This window comes from Centroberyx gerrardi, chromosome 4 (genome assembly GCF_048128805.1).
Source record: "Centroberyx gerrardi isolate f3 chromosome 4, fCenGer3.hap1.cur.20231027, whole genome shotgun sequence".
In the NCBI taxonomy this organism is placed as follows: domain Eukaryota; kingdom Metazoa; phylum Chordata; class Actinopteri; order Beryciformes; family Berycidae; genus Centroberyx; species Centroberyx gerrardi.
In genome coordinates this window covers 14782306-14802203 of record NC_136000.1, presented here as the reverse complement: position 1 = coordinate 14802203, position 19898 = coordinate 14782306, and the positions used below count along the sequence as shown (strand labels likewise).

The following is a 19898-nucleotide window of genomic DNA, read 5'->3' as shown; positions in this document are numbered from 1 at the left end:
ATTATTTAATTAACATTCAATTATTGCTTGTGAAAAGGACAAGCTCACAACTACAAGCGTAGCCATGCTCCATTATTTAAGCATGTTTGATTTTATCCCCCTTAGCAATTCCCCCTGCTTCTTATATGATGCATCTAAGCCACCAAAGAAATCTAATCTTTACTATGCGAAAAAGGAAGCTTTCTCCACTTTACGTGCGCAGCAGGCACTTGGCTGCGCATCTAAATTTTAGGAAGCCAGTGTTAACTCTATATTTGGATTCCACTGGAGTGGATTAAGGATTCTTTACTGCAAACCCACGGGATTCTCAGACACATAAAAGAGGAGGCTGTTTGCATCCATGCTATACAAATAATTGCAGGTTTCAAATCGAGTGTAATTTCAAGCACCAGCTATATGGGAGAGTGTGGGCTTTGATGTACAAATCCACAATTCATGGGGGATTAGCACCCCAAAGGTTAGCAGTTGCTAATTACAGGAGATTGGTTATACATATCTAACAAGGCAAGAAGACAGCCTTAATAAATGTGAGGATTCATCAGGAACAAGGATAAGCAGCGGTGATAAGCGGACATGTATTTGAATCATCATGGACTGATACCCTGTAATGCCCTTCTTCATACAGTGAATGGAGAGGAGCAGTGTCTTTTCTATTGTCTTTACGAACAGCATATGAGGAGATATGAGATTTTCAAGATACATTTTTGAATGCAGATTTTTGTAATCATATAAATTAACCACTCCGATATTCTTCCTGTGTCTCTTACTGCAGCAATTTCTCTTTTACTGTATTTTGCTTGCAGCATTGAGTGCTGCATTACCATAATCCTTGGTTCCCTTCCACAAACCACCACTAGCTAAATGAATCTATTATTTTTGCCTGGAGCACAAAAGATGCAACAAAATGCAATGCATTGAAGGGAATGAAACTCGTGATAAGCCACACATTTGCTCTGTAGTAGCCTGTCTAAAACCGACTTTTCACCCACAGTTGGAGTATCAGTGCACTTGACCTTTTATTAATCTGAGCATTGTTAGCTTAAAATGTGGTATCAATACCTTTCCAGGAAAAAAAATTATTCAATTCCGCACGCAGTCATTTAGTCGAGCTCCGGCTCAGTGGCTCTGTCTGCCATTGACTCCCCTGACCGACGATAGCGGACCTGGCCAATGTGGCCTGTTTTCATATGGCCCTAAATTAAACATGTCCGAGCCAAGGCAGGCGCTTGCTCTGCCGCGGGAAACGCTTTTTCATCTCCTAATGAATGTGCCTGAGGGGGTCCCACAGGGGGCTCCACTTCACCCCTCATTAGGCGGGGTGCTGCCTCTGCCTTCATGCTGAGGAGCAACCTCCTGGAGAGGGGCCTCCCACTTCATCTGAACGTCCCACGCTCCCCTGCCCTGGACCACTGGACTGGACTCTCTCTTTCTCTCTCTCTCTCTCTCTCTCTCTCTCTCTCTCTCTTTCTCTCTATCTCTCTCTCTATCTCTCCCTGTCTCCGCTCTTCCCCCCGCATCACAAAGCAGCTAGTCTGATAGTCGCAGACCAGGGATGACAGGGATGAGAGGATGGTCCATGCTCCTAATGTCATTTTAATGGCCTTGTTTGGTCTGGACTGGTTGTGATTTATTGCTACACACACACACTTTTAATGTCTTCCTAGATATCTACTCGACTGTCCTTTTTCTATGCTATTCTTTAGATTCTATTCTTTTAGAACTTGTAATGAGGAACAGGCTGACAAAGTCATCAGGATTGTATTGAGATATCAACTTTCTTCCAACCATCCTGTCTTCATTAGGGTCTCTGACAGGCATGTGCATTGGGTCAGGCGCTCAGGGCCAGAGAGTGAGTGCTGTGGCCTTGGTTAGCAGGAAGAAGGAAGGAGTGAATAGCTGATGTAACTGTGCAGGACCCTATGTCCTGCTCTGGCTCAGTAGTTCCCTCCTATGCAGCGCTGCATATACCCACTCTCAAGTGGAAAATATTGACAGCTTCCTGTCGTTAATGAAGCAACAAAGCACGGACGATTCCTGGTTGTTGTGAGGCGGTAGGGAGGGGGAGAGGGATTTGCTGGCTGTCAGCTGACTCCAAGAGCCTTTGCATGGGAGCAGAATGGGCTGAAGAGCTGATTGTTATTCCAGGGCTTTTGGGATGTGTTTATGCAATCATTAATCTTGGCACTTGTTTATTTGCCTGGGATTAGAGCACCGCGGCACATTCACCGGCAGTCAGTGAGGCTGGTTCACCAAAAGGTAGCAGCAAGCGCTTGGGCCTTCCACTGTAAGCAAAGCGTGCAAGGAGGGAAGCATGCTTTGCGCATGGCTGCTTAATCCTGCCATGTTAAACAAAACCAGGCCAGTGTTTGTAGGACTATGAAAACAGTGGTGCAGGGGGAATGTGCCTCACACGCTGTAAGCAGTCTGTGAACTCTGTGTGGCAGTAGACACTCCTCGTGCTCCCCTGTCGTCTAGGAATGCCTTTCATACGGTCTGCTAGAACTGGAGGAGAGGGAGAGCGAAAGTACAGTTGCTGAGCAGCTCCTCTCCAGTGACTGTAGAGGGGTTATTACCCATATTACTGTATTGAGTCTATATTTTAAAGTTTCAAATACAACTTAACTTTTTAGCCGTATTTGACGTTTTAAGTTGATGCCCGCATTGGAATATGTATTTATGTGTAAATGGATATTAATAAAGTGACATAGAAGGGGACCGGGACTCGAGCAAGCCATTCCCATTCATTGCCTCAGTCTAGTTATCAGCGCCCTGAATACTGCCAGGAGCAAAATGAAATAAACAGATTGATTTTTAAAATGCCTTGCAAATTTCATCACAAGTAAATATTTAACATGGTAGCAATCATAAGATTTCAATTTAATCATTTTGCACATTTAGCACCATTAAAGATAAATGATGCATGATGGAAATGTTCACAGTCACTTATTAAGACACTAATAGCCAAGGGCACCGTATATGGATTAGATAATGTCTCTCTCTCACTTTAATTTGCTCTCTGCACCTGGAAGAGAGGACCAGAAAATCTTTGAAGGCCAAATAGCGATGCTGTGTGTATGTGTATGTGTATGTGTGTGTGTGTGTGTGTGTGTGTGTGTGTGTGTGTGTGTACTTGCACACAAATAGGGCTTACGTGAGAGGAAAACAAAGGTGGTCCAGGTAACAGCAGAAAGACTGAGCCCAGTGAAGCAGGCTGTTTGAGAAAGCTCTCCTTCTCGGGCCCCATGACACTGGTGATCTGTGGAAAGGTTGGGTGCCTCTAGTTTCAGCTCTATCAGGCTCTGGATCTGTGAGCAGGATTCAGTATCCCAGCTAATGTAACAAGGCTCATTTGTCTCAATCACACGTCCCTGGAAGTATCGGCTGGCCATTGATGTCATTCATCTTCCCTGTCCTTGCCTGCTCTTTCTCAGCTGATGAAAACCCAAGACCTTCAAGCTGAATGGCAGAGGTGGTGTAAAACTGCTCATCAGCCCAGCCGTAAAAACTGTTGAGTAACGGAGGCGCTGCATGGAGCGTTCACTGTCGAAGCACACAGACAATAACTTCTGAGCTCTCATTAAAGGCAGACACGCTTGCACATCTTTTGGCGACTTACCTTTTAATGTTGAGATTCAATCTGACAATTCGTCAGCACATTGTCCTCAGACGCTGGTGAGAGAGTTTTCTTTTATCTCAGCTCTTCTAAGAGCAGTTTTTTTGTCCGCTGCTTCAGTACACATCTCACCAGCAGCAGACAGATTTGGCAACCTCAGGGTCTAGCGTAAAAGAAACATGTTATTTAACTGATATGATGGTTGGGAGTGTAGCACAGAATGATTTTATTATTCTGGTTATTATTATTATTCTTGTTTTAAATTTATTTTATTCACAAAACCAGTGTGCCTCATGAAACTATAATCAAGTCAGAGATAGCGGGGGGAAATGTTGCTGTCATCACATGAGCTAGCTATTTCCAGCACAGAAAATATTCAAATATGCTCAAATAGCATATTTTATCAATATGTCTGTGATATGAAGGAGTTTAGCTTTAGTAAATTTGAAGAGTTTAATTCCACAATCAGATATTCATCATTTGAAAACAGTGAAACCTACTCTGACACAATGATTGATAGCACACAATTAAAACAGAGTATTATACTTTTTAAAGGATAATTAGTAACGCAAGTCCTTGATTGACAAAACGCTTTTACAGACTGGATTCTCCTTATTTAGGAGATATTGAATAATTATCTTCATGTGTCTTTTTTGTTTGTTTGTTTGTTTTTCCCAAAATGGATTTAAAGCATTTTGGAATAGAAATCTTCACTTGATCCATTAGCACATGCGCTGCCTCACTCCTCCAAGCTGGCTTCAGTTGATGTCAGCTCCAATGGAAACACTGACGCCTGCCATTACTGGAGGCTCATGTTGAGCTTCCCTCTTCGATGGAGCAAATCAAGATCATGATTACTATCTGGCCCACGCAGCCAGTCAGCGTTGTCTGGAAACATGTTTTCCTAAGGAGACCGCAGAGGGACAATTACTGTCAGCTGAAGTATTCAGCCTGCTCTCCATGTGTGTTCTGGCTCCGTGCCTCTGACCCACTGACCCTGAGCATCAGCATGAGCCGGGACCTCCAGCCTCCCGCCTCCCTGTCCTCCCTCCTCTCCACCCCCCCACCACCCCCCAGCTCACCCCAAACATCCACTATAACTGTGGGACAATGTTGCCATTTGGACTTAGTTGGATCGTTCACAGTCGCACACTACCTAAACACACACTGTGCAAATGTCTACAACACACACACACACCGTACACACACACACACACACGCGCACACAAATATGCAGTGTATATACATTCTACTCGGCCACCCCACTGGCAAAAGACCACACAGGAAATTGTATGGATGTAACTTTTGATTTCTTTGTGTGAAACGGTAGAAAGATCATATTGAAAAACCCACAGCAGAATCCTGGTTGTCTTACAGAAATGCATACTAATACAGCAATTATAGGAGGAAGGAAGTTGTACAGTGTGGCAGTAGCAAATTCCCTGGTGCAATGGAACAAGGCTCTTTGTTGTTATGTAAAGGTTTCTGCGTGTAATTGCAGTGGATGTTTTGAAGGATTCATTATTTATATATTCCTGTGTATTTCTAAGGCGGGCTGCGAGGCTGCCGTCCCTACAGGGAGACGGGGGCTGAGAGGTGCTTAACTAAGGCACTGTACCACAATCAAGGCTTTAACCATTGCCTGCTTAGCTCAAGTGGACAGACAAGGTTCAAAAGCAGCACATGATCCTCCCCTAAATCTTAGAATTCAAACAGTATCACAGCAGCTCCTGCACCAGTCAATCAATTGGTCCTTTGTGATTTCGGCCTCAGTGATTTTGAGTTTTGGAGCATCCCGATGCCTTGCTGCACAATGTATGAGTGAAGCAAACAATGCACAAGCAAGGAAATTTTGAACACAGCCTTAGATGTAATAGCTTTTTTTTTTTCCCATTCAAACATGCATGTCATTATAATAGAAGATGTGTCACATTCCATTTGCCGTTGCTTTATGAGAAGGGCCCAAAACCAAATGATCTAAATAGTTAGACAAAGCATGTAAATATTTGCAACACACATTTTTTATTCAGCTCTCATGGCTCTCTATGACTAACTAGGGGCTGGTAGAATGCATAAGTGAGTGCTGTCTACAGATTGTGTTTTGCCATCAGAGTACACAGTGTGTGCCTTTCTCCCTCCTGGCACACACACGCGCACACACACATACACACACACAGAAGGGGCGTGCCCCGTGGCACCGGAGTCCCCAGCACCAGGGCACAACTTCACCTGTCACTGCAGTCACAGACAAGAAGGGATAGGTGGGGGAAGATGGATAGAGGGAGGTAAGGAGTGATGGGGAAAGAGGTTTGAGCTCAGGTGGGGCAGACAAGGGAGGGGAGAGGAGCGCCGCACACATGCTACCCTTCATGGTGCTCGTCTGCTCAGTAAATCCAGGCTTTTGTTGTTTCCCCCAGAGTGCAGGCGCACAGACTCCCAGTCAGGAAGCTCGTCAATCTTTGCCACAACAACACATAAATTAGTGCCCAAATTACTGTTACTCTGGTGGAGAAAAAGACATGGAGAGAGATGTCTTGTGCTGCGGTTTGGGAATACATCTTCCCCTCTCCTGCTCCCCCGCATAGAGGGTGTCAGAATGCACTTCAATAAGACAGTCAAGTAAATACAGGGAGAGACATGAAGAGAGAAACGCTGCTGTGTTGTACAGGCATCTGGAGTTGGGCAGTGTTGAAATATTAATAGGCCTCACACACAAACAAACACAGAGATGTACGCATGAGTTCATCCAAAAAGCAGCCCAGGGCTATGGTCCAGACCTGAGCTTTAGCAAAGTCACTGCACTGCTATGGAGGAATAATAGGGAAAGGCTTATAGAGCCTGTCTTCTGAAACGGAAATATATCTTCAAATATAGCTGGTCTCTAGCGATGGAGGATCATAGCTTAGACTGCTAAATGATGGGGGAGAATTAGCAAGAAGCGACATAGAGACATCAAAATGTGTCAATTATGTCTTTCCTTCCTCTAATCCCTCTGGTCAAAAATATTTTTGATGACTTCAGCGTGTTTGTAGGTTGAATGGAAGCTGTTTAAAGTGATGATATAGAGTTTTGGTCTGCAGGTGAATTTCTGTGCAGTGCAGTGGTTTCTTTGTGCTACAAACCAGCAAATGCCATTAGAACGGCTCCATGGTAATATGCCAACAGCCTCCGATCCCTAAACAAATAACACATTTATACTATTCAGCCTGTGTTCTGTGCCACGACTGTCCTTTGCCGCTGACATTCAAATAACCTTTCTTCTGCTGCATAAATGGGAATAAAAAAGTATTGTGTTGTGCGACTTCACATGACAGCATTGCCCTGGCAGATGAAAAGAGGCAGAATTCTGATTCCAGCTCTTGTTAGGCTGTCGCTTTCTCTACAGCTAGATCTGACTGTCATGGGTATCTGTTTAGAGAAGACTCTGTTTATCAGCCGACAGCTGATCTCCACCACCGAAGGGGAAAGTTTATACAGCGGTATAAATTGCTGCAAATCATGATAGAGGAACTTTGCTTACTGTACATTTGCCAGCTCGTTCAGTGACCTTGGCATTTGCGTGCTGACCATGTGTAAATATTGTGTTTTAAGAATATCTGCTTTTGTGTAGCAGTCCTGGGAGCAGGAATATGATCCTTTTCAGCGTTTGTTTGGTCGTGCTGTAAAATGTTTGGAGGAGAATTTAATAAAAAGCTTTGTTTGGTGGGAGAAGCATTGTTAATCTGCTCATAATGCTGTACACTGTCCAGTTGCTTACATAATCTCTGACATGAGCCCACTGGCTTGCGTCACTCGGTCATTGACAGCTGTCAGCACACACACACACACGCACACACACACACACCACCACCACAGCTACCCGGCCCCTACGCACTGACAAGCAAAATCACCATTTTGTTACTCTGCCGAAAAAGCTTTCTAAAGAACAGACATCCTCATACCTTCAGTGATTCTTTCCATCACTGCAGTCTTTCATTTGTTTTTCCCCAATTGCCTCACATGCATCTTTTCAAGATGATATAGAGAATACATTGGGTGTACGTGTGTGTGTATATATACTGTATATATGAACCAGGCCCAATGAAATGGCTGTGCATATAAAAGCCTAAGATTCAGACCTCATTTATTGTGCACATCTATCATGAATGATCAGTCCATGAGAAAATGATTTAATGGTCCAATCGAGTAATGGGTTAAGCTCTCAGCATTATGACGATGGCATGGGCATGGCTCTGTAATGTAAGGGATAATCTTAATCCTTCAATGTTATGTCAGTAGTCCAAGGGTTCGGTGGGAACAGCCAGGAGATTTTCGACTAGTGATTTTCCATGTTTGCACCAGCCTGTAGATTTTTCTGTTTTGTTTTGTTTTATTGTGTACTATAATAAAGACATGAAGCGTATCATTCTAAAATAGTTCAGAAGTCATTAGAAAAAAACAAAAACCTGCTAATATTCATGTTTATATCTGACAAGGTTAAGGCCCACTACAGCAGGAACAAATAGCAAGCCCGCCTCAGTGTCTACTGTTCCACCAAGAAATCACACTGCATAGTCACTTCATTTCTAAATATTTCACAGATATTCAATTCTCATCATCACACTTTTTATCATATGAATTATTCTCTACAGCTTTAAATGAAGCAATCTTGCATTTGCATTGCATCGGGGGAAACATTTCGTCTGACAGTGGATGTTTTTTATAATAAAATAAGCGATGACAAGGCCCTTGTAAGCCGTTAGCATGCGTTTGGCAAAATGTTGCGGTTGTTCACGTTTGACTGTGAATTTCCAGGTCTTTGATAACGTGGTGCAGTTTTAGCAAGGGGTTGATCTCAGGACTGTGGTGGAGACAGTGAAGGGCAGCGGGGGAACATGTAGAGGCCTTGCTCTCCCTATTGTACATGTACTGTGAGTGACACATCATCCCCTCAAAGGGCCTGCTACTGTGGTGAATCAGTGTCCTTGAACTGCTCAGCCACAGACAGACAAAGAACAAGCTTTAACATTAGGCTACACTGTCTCCTCTCTCTACCATGCCCATTGTCCAAGAAACCCACGCCAGGCTTCGATGCTGCATACAGGACATCAGTCATGAGCCGCTGTCCGGCTCTTACGGTAATGTGCGTGGTGTGATTGTGCTGCAGTGTGATTCACACATAATCTTGGCGTCTCAGCAGGTCTCTTTGAAGTGGCCTGTGCGCGGAGGCCATCTCACAGTGCTGTGAGGAGCGGCAGGCTGCTGGGATGGGCTTTAGCATGGCTGCCCGTCTAACTGTGCCTGGCTTTGATGTCATAAACAGAGCAGGCAGGCAGGGCTGGCAGGCAGGCGGGCAGGCAGGGAGGCAGGCAGGCGCGGTGAATGGGATCAGTGGCAGTGCGCTGGTCAAGCTCAGCCGAGCCAGCAGCTGCCTGTTTCACACCAAGAGGCAGTTAACACCACAGCTCATGTCAATAGATATTGACTCCCAGATTGGGAGTGCTTATAAGCACGGGCCTTTTTGTTTGACTGACTCCCCTGTGTGAATTCAGTTTAAATCATTCCCAGTGTCTGAAGTGCAGCTTAGGGGACCCAGGACCAGTCACTCAAGAGGACAGCTTGCACAGTTATACCAGTTATACAAATATTGACTTAAACTGATGGCGCAGGTGACTTCATGGTGTATTTGATCTTCATTCTGTCATTACTCAGTATTTATTCTCCCTGACCCTTCCTCCACATCTTTTTGAAAGCGGCTTATTCCACTGTGGAAATAACTATAGATTCAGACTGAGGTCTTTTTTTCACACAAGAAACTACAGAGCCTGCTTCAGCCGGTCTAGAGACAAACCCTTTTTACTGTTGAGTGCACTGAGCATCCAGGGGCTTGTGTAGCAGTGGAGTGAGAGGGTGTTAGCTGGTGAGGCTGTGTGCACTCAGGGCCTTCCTGCTGCAGATAGGGCTTTGTGAAGCATGCTTGTGTGTGTATGCCCTGCCCGGCCTGGCACCCCCGCGTCTCCACTCCCACTGCTTTCACCTGATGTGGCACAGCCTCTGTCAGGCCCGAGCGAGCGCCCAGCCAGCTCTGCTTCTTCAGGAGAGATGAAGGCATCTCACAGCTATGCTGTGGGGGTGGGGGAAGCTAGCAGCAGCCTAAGCCTAGAGCTATCAGAGGCTGGAGCTCAGAGCCAAAAGCCTGTGGGCTGGAGAGGGTGGGTGGAAGCTTGGCTCAGCTTGGCAAGGCAACCATAGTCACAGCCCTGCACTGCCACCCAATGGCTAGGGTCTGTCACTACAGCCCTTAGTTCACCATAACCACAGCTAGTCATAATTACAGCACGCTTCAGTTGTTGTGAGTGCATGTCAGAACAAATTATGTAAGTAATGAGGCTGAAAATGCTAAAGGAGTCGAAACACACTGCACTGCTAATGCTCATGCAGGGAGAACACAAAAACAAACAATAGAGTGCACTCATACAGAGATAGACCTAACCGAAATAACAAGCAACTGTGCACAGTAAGGAAAAGATTAATTATAAATTAACCCTCTCAGTTAGGTTGTCAAAGCCTGCCTCCTGCCTGGATTTCACTCTAATCCGGGCCGACGAGGTGCACTGCCCTCCATTGTATGTGAGAATCTATAATCACAGGAGGTGTTGTCTGGAGGAGAATTAATTGTGCATGTTCCACCACTCCCCTTTGTTCATTTTAGTGAAATGTAGGCTAATTCCATGTAAACATGGCCAGTCTTGTTGACTCCAGCAGTGCTAGGAGAGCACACACAGATTCCTGAATGAATGGAGTGTGGCTCCAGGGTTAGTGGATTAGAGGCTCTGTGTTAAGGGCCTCCCCTGGGCATGCCTCAGAGACAAGGACGTTATCCACATGACACAACACAGGCTCCCAGGCAGCTGATTAAAAAGGGCAGGGATCTCTGGATTGAACCCCAGCAAAAGTACTTTTGATGTGATCAAACTGGTTTAAAGGGGTTGGTTGTTAAGGTGTAGTAGGGATATATAGATCTCCAAGACTTGGAAGAGGCATCAGGCCCGGGAGTAGACAGTTAGGCCTGGCTAGAGGGGGGAGGCTGATGTAATCCTTTGACATAGTGAATCTACCACTAGTGTTAGGGTTTATTTTTTAATTATCATCATTTTTATTGTATCTCATTAAGGCAAAATCTTAAACATTTCTCCCCTAATTGGAATAGACTTGTATTGCAATAGCTCTTTGTGCTCGGATTGGCTGGCTGCACGGCCGGTTAGAGAAAAGCCATTATATCGTGAGGAAACATCCCGCGGTGATCTTTCCTCGATTTAGATCAGATAGCTGAGTTCGTCTGGCGCTGCAGTGCACTGTTGGGATGGCGGGACTGAGATGTTGGAGATGTGGAGGAGGGCTGTGAGATAGAGATCTCTGGGGGGAGGGGGGGGGGGGGGGGAGGGAGAGAGAGAGAGAGAGAGAAAGAGAGAGGGGGAGGTGGAGAGAGATGTAGCATCAGTGGCTGCAGTGATAAAGCTGAGAGCGGTGGGACAAGCTGGGAGTTCTGTGTCTCTGATGCCTGTGTGTTCTGTTCTGTTGTGTTGCCCTGTGGTCCGCTCCTGAAGAGAAGGCCAACGATGGATGAGGCCTGTCCTCTCTGCGCTTTTGTCCTCTATGGCTGGTGAATCACAGGCCTGTCAACAGCACAACACTGTAGCCCCCACTGAACGTTGCCTCCGTAGCACACACACTTGCGCAAGTCACACACACACATCACTGCCGCCACTCACGCCAGCGCAGTGGGTATGATTCTTTGCGGCCGTAGTGGATTTACTACTGAGGTTTTTAAGGTTTTGAAGTTTAAGAGACTACATGAAGTCAAGTTTTCCAACAGGGAATAAGTCCACTCATGTGTCTGAATGAGCCTTTGTCATTCTACAAGGCTAGTATTACCACTAGTGTGGTGTATTAGGGTTTGTGGGTAGCTGGGGCTTTTCCTTATGTAAGTTGTGCTTAGGATGCAAATTGACACCATGTTTACATTGGCTGCTTGTGAGGACTTAAAATGGCCTCCTTCACACACACAACTCTGTAAATATTCAGTTAATGCTCTGTGGAAGTGAGGATTCAAAGCCACCGGATGAGATGTTTTTAGAAGCACAGTGCTCTTTCATGTACCAACATGGATCCATGGTGAGAGCGTTGTACAGTGACTTGTGACAGCAAAATGTTGATTTTTTTTTTTTTCATTTCCTTTTCTTCTTTCCAGCTCAAATCGAAATAATTCCCTGCAAGATCTGTGGAGACAAATCATCAGGCATCCATTACGGTGTGATAACATGTGAAGGCTGTAAGGTAAGCACCAAGAGATTGAACCTGCGAGTGTCAAGGGAAGGTGTGTGTGTGTGTGTGTGGGTGTGTGTGTGTGTGTGTACATGCGTGTGTGTGTATGGGGGTGGGGGAGCAGACAGGGGGAAGACAGAAAACTGAGGAAGTAACGAAAGTTGCTTGCTAGGAAAAGCGTTTGAAAATGTTGCTGAAGTTTTTAGAAGATTTGGAGAGGGACTACGAAGTGTAAACACACAGAACATGATCATTAAAGTGGTCAAGCACCACAGAGGACATCACAGAAAACCACAATTAGTAGGACAAAGTTATTCCTCTGCCTTGCTCTGCCTTTCCCTCCTAGGGACATGTCTTTTCACTGTTTTTGCTTTTGCTGCAGCCTGCTCTTCTTGAAATAAAATGATCAAAAGGGGAGTGCTTTGAATTATAGCAGATTGTTGGCTGTTTGCTACAGTGTGTCGCTTCCATTGAAGCCGCCTTTTGTACTGTTTCAAATGCACCAGCCATTCACAGTGAGGGGAATTTTGTGCTTAGAGTGTATTCTTGTCCCTGTGCTTGTCACCAGGCGCATCATTAGCATTCCTCAGCCAGCCTGCACCTTTGCTGTTTGCTCCTGTGTGTGTGTGTGTGTGTGTGTGTGTGTGTGTATGTGTGTCTCTGTATGTGTGTCTGTGTCTGTGTGTGTGTGTGTGGGAGAGAGAGAAAGAGAGAGAGAGGTTCCTTTCAGCTGTTCTTCCCAGCGCTCCTCTCCCTCGCACAGGAGTTGAGAGAAACAAAACACTAAAGAATAAACTGCTGAAATGTATCTTTAATGATTGCTAATTAGTCCAGGCAGAGAGGCCTTTAATGATATGTGCGAGTACAAGAGTTTGGACCATAAATCATAGCATTATTAAAGAGTGCTGCTTGTCACCGGCAGTTATAGCCTGCTTCCATAATGGCTTCCATTATAAAGCAACTTGGCAGCTGTCAGCTGTTTTCTTGTAATTAAACAGCCAATGAGCAGCTAATTAAGACATATGTGTATGGAGCAGTAGAGTGGGGCATGTTAATGATGTGCTGGAATCAATTCATTAAGTCAAAGGATGAGGAATCCAGTCGGTGTGCGTGCGCCATCCTTTAGCACTGCACATGCCAGCACTGTGTTAATCAACACTAATAACCCCTCTGAAGGAAAATACCATCCACTGTTATCATTCCTACCCAAACACACCACCCTTGTGCTGTACACACAGCTACAATACAGCACTCTTTGAATGTCCAACATCACAACATAGCAGACAGGAAAATAGCACCATGGCAGTATTATTATCTCAACTGTTTGCCAAAAAAAAAAAAAAAAAAATCTCCAGTAGGACTAGAGTAAATCGCTATCAATCACAACCAATGCCGGTAATGAATTTTGTCAGCACTGAAACGCTATAAAGATACAAAATGATCTCCACTCCCAGAACATTTTCCACCCACGGTGCTTCATCCAATAACCCGAAGTATTTCCATGCCCCTCTCCCGTGCAGGGCTTCTTCAGGAGGAGTCAGCAGAGCAATGCGGCCTACTCCTGCCCCCGTCAGAAGAACTGCCTGATCGACCGCACCAGCCGCAACCGCTGCCAGCACTGCCGGCTGCAGAAGTGCCTGGCAGTGGGCATGTCACGAGATGGTAAGCAAATTGATAGAAGAACAGAATATTGGTGGGTGGTTGCAGCAGGGCGGCGTAGTGAGTAAAAGGAGAACCGAAGAACCCACGTTCAAGCCCCCTTCTAGGCAAGCATCTGCTCTGCTGGAGTGTGTTTGAGGAAGCGCACCAGGGGCGCTGCTCTGTCGCTGACGATGCACTCTGACCTCCCTGTGGAGGCGGGCAAGTGGAGAGAGAATTTCCCCACGGGGCTCCATAGACTCTCACATTGTTATTCTTATCATTATCGATATTGGATACTACATGAAAGGGTCAAAATCACTACTGCAACCCTACTGCAACAGAGGCAAGTTTAAGTTATAATGGCCTTTCAGTCGCCACAGTGTGCTTGGTATTTTGTCATTTGTTCCACGGCCCAATTAGGGAATCTGTTTGTTTTTTCTTTGTTTGCTTCATGGCTCCATCTTGATCGGTTGTGATGACATCTTGGTGGATAGACACACACACAAACAAGCATAATGAGCACAATACATCACACACGGGATGTATATACCTCAAATACAGTTTGCCAAGAAACACGCTGTACCGTAGGGAATCATATTGTACGATCAGGAATGCCAAGGGAGACAACACATATGTCAAGAAAACTTTATCATGGGCACGAGAGTTTACTCTATGTTCACATTCCCGCAGTAGCAGGTGAGCGTATTGTCCGTGGGCCTAATTTGCTGCTGTGAAAGAAAGTAGGTTTGATGAAATAGGAGGTTGTTAGAGGTGTCATTAGTGCTGGTGCAGCTGAGGCGCAGTAATGGGAGCACACAGGTGGGGGTGTGTGCTGGAGGCCTCCTGCTGGGCAAGCGGCTAGGCTGGCCCAGACTGGGCTATACTGGGCTGGGCTGAGCAGATCGTATCAGAGCGGAGCGGCACTCCGACGAAAGCTTGCAATCGGGCCAGGTCATCATCTCAGCTGCTCTTTTTCTTTTTGTCCAACACACACACACACACACACGCATCACACACAGGAATGCACACAGACGGGCGCAGACTTGACCATACATGCACAGACGTTGGCACATCTTTCCGTACACTACTATGCTTAAATTCAATTACACACATGCATACATATTCATGAATGTGCATGAACACAGGAGCACATTAGCACTTATGAGTGCCTTTGCATCGCCACACACAGACACATGCTCACACACACACGTGCACATATGCACACACAATCAGGACAGACCAAGGTGACTCCTGCCTTCACTCAACACACCAGAGCCCATCTGCCCGCACTCTCCTCTGCTCCGCTCCACTCACTTTCCACTCTGCGCACACACACACACACACACACACACACACACACACACACACATAGTGACCAGCTGACATACTGCCAGGCCCCCAGAACTCGGGCCAAGGAGGCTCATTCTCACCACCACTGTTTAGTCTGGAAACCTTGAAGCAGGAGGCAGCAACTCAGCCTGTCTCATGTTTGAGTGGCTGGTAAGCTGTTAGTCACTTGAGTTTTAATGTAGCCAACTCTCCCTGTAGACGTCTGCTTATGAAATTGTTCATTTAGTAATGATCTCTGTCTTTACTGACACCTCCTGAAACATGGAAATCTGCTTTTCTGTTATCCAGTAGCGTATGTAACTGCTAGTACGTCTGTCTAGTAATGACATATGAGTATTTCATAGATTAGTGTTGAGTTACTGTGTCACAGGAGGGCGGGGATTGACACATGACCTCTGAATGTGGTACGCAAGCTACAGCCAGTGGAAACTAGAACTGTGCCCAAAAAAGATTGCTCCGAAATTCAAGTCCTTTTCCCTTGCTGTGCTGAATTTCTGTGGCATACTGACATTCTAAAGCCCATAGTTACACATCCACTCATTTACTGGGGCTCTCGTATTGTTTGGGCTGCATATAAATTATTTGATCTTGTGCAAAGAGGCCTCTAGATACTACTGAGAAACACTTATAGAAATCCATACAACAGAGTGCAGTTTAATTTTAGAGTCTCACACATATTTTGTCCCTCTAATCACAGCGGTGAAGTTTGGTCGCATGTCGAAGAAGCAGCGGGACAGCCTCTACGCTGAGGTCCAGAAGCATCGGCTGCAGCAGCAGCAGCGCGACCACCAACAGCAGCCCGGTGAGGCCGAGCCGCTCACGCCCACCTACGGCCTCTCAGCTAACGGCCTCACAGAGCTCCATGACGACCTCAGCGGGTACATGGACGGTCACACCCCCGATGGCAGCAAGCCGGACTCCGCGGTCAGCAGCTTCTACCTGGACATCCAGCCATCCCCTGACCAGTCAGGCCTGGACATCAACGGCATCAAGCCGGAGCCCATCTGCGATTTTGCCCCCGGCTCTGGCTTCTTCCCTTACTGCTCCTTCACCAATGGAGAAACCTCCCCCACCGTGTCCATGGCTGAACTAGGTGAGGAGCAGGGGAGAGGCAGGGGGAGATGAGGAGAGAGAGCAAAATGGAGGAGGGGGGGAGAACAACTCAACCGTGGGGCAAACGACACAAAGGTTGCTTAAAATAGCAGGAGGTTGGAGACTCATCTCCAACACTCATTAAAAGAGCCTCTTTTTTGTAATTAGTTTCCATTAATTAGGGCCAATCAGGATCCAGCAGGGCAGGCGTCTGGGGAAATCATTTTTTTAGGCTCCCCTGTGCCTAGGAACTCCTTTTAACAGATGTGTTTTCAAAACCATTTAAATTCTTATACTCAATATTTCTCTCAGAGAAAATGTGACCTTTGTTTCAATGAGTAACGTGGTGCCCCTCCTCCTCTCCTTGCATTTGTGTCATAACTAGATTGGCTTTGCCTCAACCTTAAGCTATGAGCTTCCTTGAGGCAGTAAAAGGAAATGTCAACAAGCCTTTTCCCAGTCAAAAAAAGCCCACGCGCATCCGCCTCTCCTACTTCTTGAAAGCTCAGTAAATAAATCTTCTTTTCCTGTGGCGTATTTCATCAGTGAGGTCTTCACTTTCACATAGCATTGTGAGTAACGTTCAGATCTTGACTATGATCTTCTGGGTTTGCTACGATGGTTGTATTTCAGAGCACCTGGCCCAGAACATCTCCAAGTCCCACATGGAGACATGTCAGTACCTGAGGGAGGAGCTGCAGCAGATGACCTGGCAGGCCTTCCTGCAAGAGGAGATGGAGAGCTACCAGAACAAGGTAGCTCGACCACAGACCCACCACACCACGCCTGTGTTACAGTTACAGTAATCAAATCCATTTTTTAAAGCAGATAACCCATTCTCTGTCCTATCCCTTCTTAGCCCCGGGAAGTCATGTGGCAGCTGTGTGCTATCAAAATAACAGAGGCCATTCAGTATGTGGTGGAGTTCGCCAAGCGCATCGACGGCTTCATGGAGCTGTGTCAGAACGATCAGATAGTGCTGCTGAAAGCAGGTATGACAGCCTGTCAACACGGCCTGCTGCCGTCAAACTCACCCACCACCACCACCACCACCACCACCACCCCCCTCTGGCATTGTCACAAGGGCGTAGCTGACCTGACTACACAAAGCCTTCTCCACACACACAGACAGAGAGTGTCACAGAGAGAAGACCCCACCCTGCCTGTTTCCTTTTTCCTTTCTCTCTCTCTCTCTCTATCTGACACACTCTCTCACCCTCTCTCTCTCTCTCTCTTCTCATCTCTTTTCCTCTGTTCATTACATACATAGCAGGGAGGGACACAGCATTAGATAAGTAGCATGTTCCGTAGCTGAGATACTAGTCGTCTTGACGGCTGCCATTTCCCTCTCTTTTCCCGGACACAGATGATGTCTGCTTACTCTAATCACTGAGCAGTGCACACTCTCACGTAGACACACATACAGAGTATTGTGTGCATCTGTGGCTCTGTGCACACATGCTTGTATGCCTGTATCAATGCATATCTTCTTAAGCACACACAATCACATATATTTATGCATAAACACAGATACACACATACATGCAGCAAACAAACACCTCTCCTGGGTCTTTCCCTGGGTGTTATTTACGTTAGCACACCCAATATGAATAATGAAATAGAGACAGAGATCCCTTGTCAGACATGACATTTTAAAACAGTGGCATCTCCCTGAGAGGCAGTAATGGCTTCTGTTACATTTCCTTTATCCTCTTATCCACTCCCACAGAGTGGTACAAATTGCAGGAGAGAATAAATTCTCTACCTATCTGGCTAAATAAAGGTTGAATGAATAAGCAATGTCACTACTGAATGAAGCAGAACGTTTTATCTAGCATGTCGTTATGGGAGAATAGCCTTCTGTCTATGATATTATCATCTAGGCAGGTAATAGATTTTTCATTGATAAGATGGGCTTCTCTTTTTCAAAGTGTTATTCAAATAATATTAGAAGGGAATAACACAAAGTACAATCATGTGTTTTTGCAGCCCTGACTGATGTGTAACTTACAGTTCTGTTGGGGAAAAAAGAAACAAAGATCAGATTCGGCATCGTATTCCTGTCTGTCTCCACAGGCTCTTTGGAAGTTGTGTTTGTCAGAATGTGCCGTGCCTTTGACTCGCAAAACAACACAGTCTATTTTGATGGAAAATATGCCGGGCCTGATGTGTTCAAGTCATTAGGTAAGTAAGTGTTCGAAGTGTCCGCTGGAGTGTGTGCGTGTGTACTAGCGCATGTGCTTGAGCGTGCATGTGTGTGAGCAGGTGCGTGTCTGTGTGCTCATGTGTTCGTGTGTGTTTTACTACCTCTTTAGACCGCCTTACTCCCTTCCCTAGTGTAATAGCCAAGACTGGAATCTGCCGTTCTGTTCTCCACATTACTGAGGGCCTGGAAGCAAACACTGAGCACTCATCCCTGCCTCACCTGGCATTGCTGTCTCTGCAATGGTTATTTATGGCAGAATAGAGATGTTACTAAGGCTCTGCTGCATATGGCTCCTGTTACTGTGGAATAAATAAAGCCAGATTGAGTGCCTTTTGGGAGAGCTCTATCAAAACCATCATTGAAAGTCTGGTGTAGAACATCTCAGGCATAAGCAAATAGCATTTGTGTTTGAATGCCATGACATTACTAAGACTCTCCGCCATGAATTCTCCTGCATTTCCAAATGCCTTTTGAGGAAAAAATATAAATGTGTCCCATAGTGGCAGTATAAATGTACAATTCTGTGTCTTGGTGTGAGTGTACCATTTTTTGTCTGCGTACCTGTGTGTGTACGTGTGTGAGTGAGTGTGAGCATGTGTGTCTGTATGACTAAGGAACAATGCTGCCGTACCATGTGTGGTCTCCCTAACGAGAGTCCCAGCGTCCTATGTGTTCTGTACAGAGGGGTCCGCAGCGGGGGAGGCAGAGTGATGGGCTTCCAGAGCTGCAGTGGCATCCGCCTGTCTCTCTCTATCCCCAATAATTGATTTAACTAAAAGACTCAATAGTGACCTCATTTTGGCTTGCATAACACCACCCAACTGCCAAAAGTGACTCGTCTGGGAGGCAAAACTCAGTAAAAGCATTGCCTGTTCTGCCTAAGACGCTCCCATGTGCTGTCAGCATGCCGCTCCTTTTCTTTCCTTTCCCCTCCTCTCCTCTCCCTGTGTGCCTCTCTCCCAATAAAGATCAAGAGTGAATGTTGTTCTTTGGTCTTCCTCATCCCAAGCCCTCTCTCTGTGTCCTTTGCTGTGGCAGGCTGTGACGACTTGATCAGCTCCGTCTTCGAGTTTGGGAAAAACTTGTGTTCTATGCACCTGTCTGAGGATGAGATCGCCCTGTTCTCCGCCTTTGTGTTGATGTCTGCTGGTAGGTGTCACTCACAGTGCAAAGAAAAGAAGGCAGGCATACATTCACCACCACAAGCAGCGCTCATGCCCCCTCTTTTGCCTTTATCAGTTATACTCACTGTAATTTAATATATTAGTGACACTGTCATTACTTTACACATGAGCCAAGCTGGCTGTGAGGGGAGCTGCCTGTCGTTGTAGAGTAACTAATGGTTGTGATACTTTTGCTTCCAGACCGGTCCTGGCTCCAGGAGAAGGTGAAGGTGGAGAAACTCCAGCAGAAGATCCAACTGGCCCTCCAGCACGTCCTGCAGAAGAACCACAGAGAGGATGGTATACTTACAAAGGTACAGTGCAGTACACTATACGCTTAATCCATTATCCCTGTCCGCCAAGCTTGCTCTACACTAGTAGCAGTGTAACCTCCCACTGTTTAGGATCTTAAGCCGCAGCCCATCAACCATTTTGAGTACATTAGATTAAACCAACAGAGATTTCAGGGGAAGCATTCATAATGCTACAGATAGTGCCTTTTTTTTTTTTGTAGAGACGTGGCAATTTA

General features: G+C 45.9%; 1 protein-coding gene across 1 annotated transcript in view; it reads left to right on the top strand.

The window, feature by feature from the left end:
- Positions 1-19898, top strand: part of roraa (RAR-related orphan receptor A, paralog a) — a 42242-nt gene that overhangs the window by 19778 nt on the left and 2566 nt on the right. Inside the window, exons 2-9 of the mRNA XM_071915551.2 lie at positions 11844-11929; positions 13438-13579; positions 15606-16001; positions 16634-16755; positions 16860-16992; positions 18077-18184; positions 19245-19355; positions 19571-19683. Coding sequence (XP_071771652.1) covers positions 11844-11929; positions 13438-13579; positions 15606-16001; positions 16634-16755; positions 16860-16992; positions 18077-18184; positions 19245-19355; positions 19571-19683 — 1211 coding nt within the window. The remainder of the gene's footprint in view (positions 1-11843; positions 11930-13437; positions 13580-15605; positions 16002-16633; positions 16756-16859; positions 16993-18076; positions 18185-19244; positions 19356-19570; positions 19684-19898) is intronic.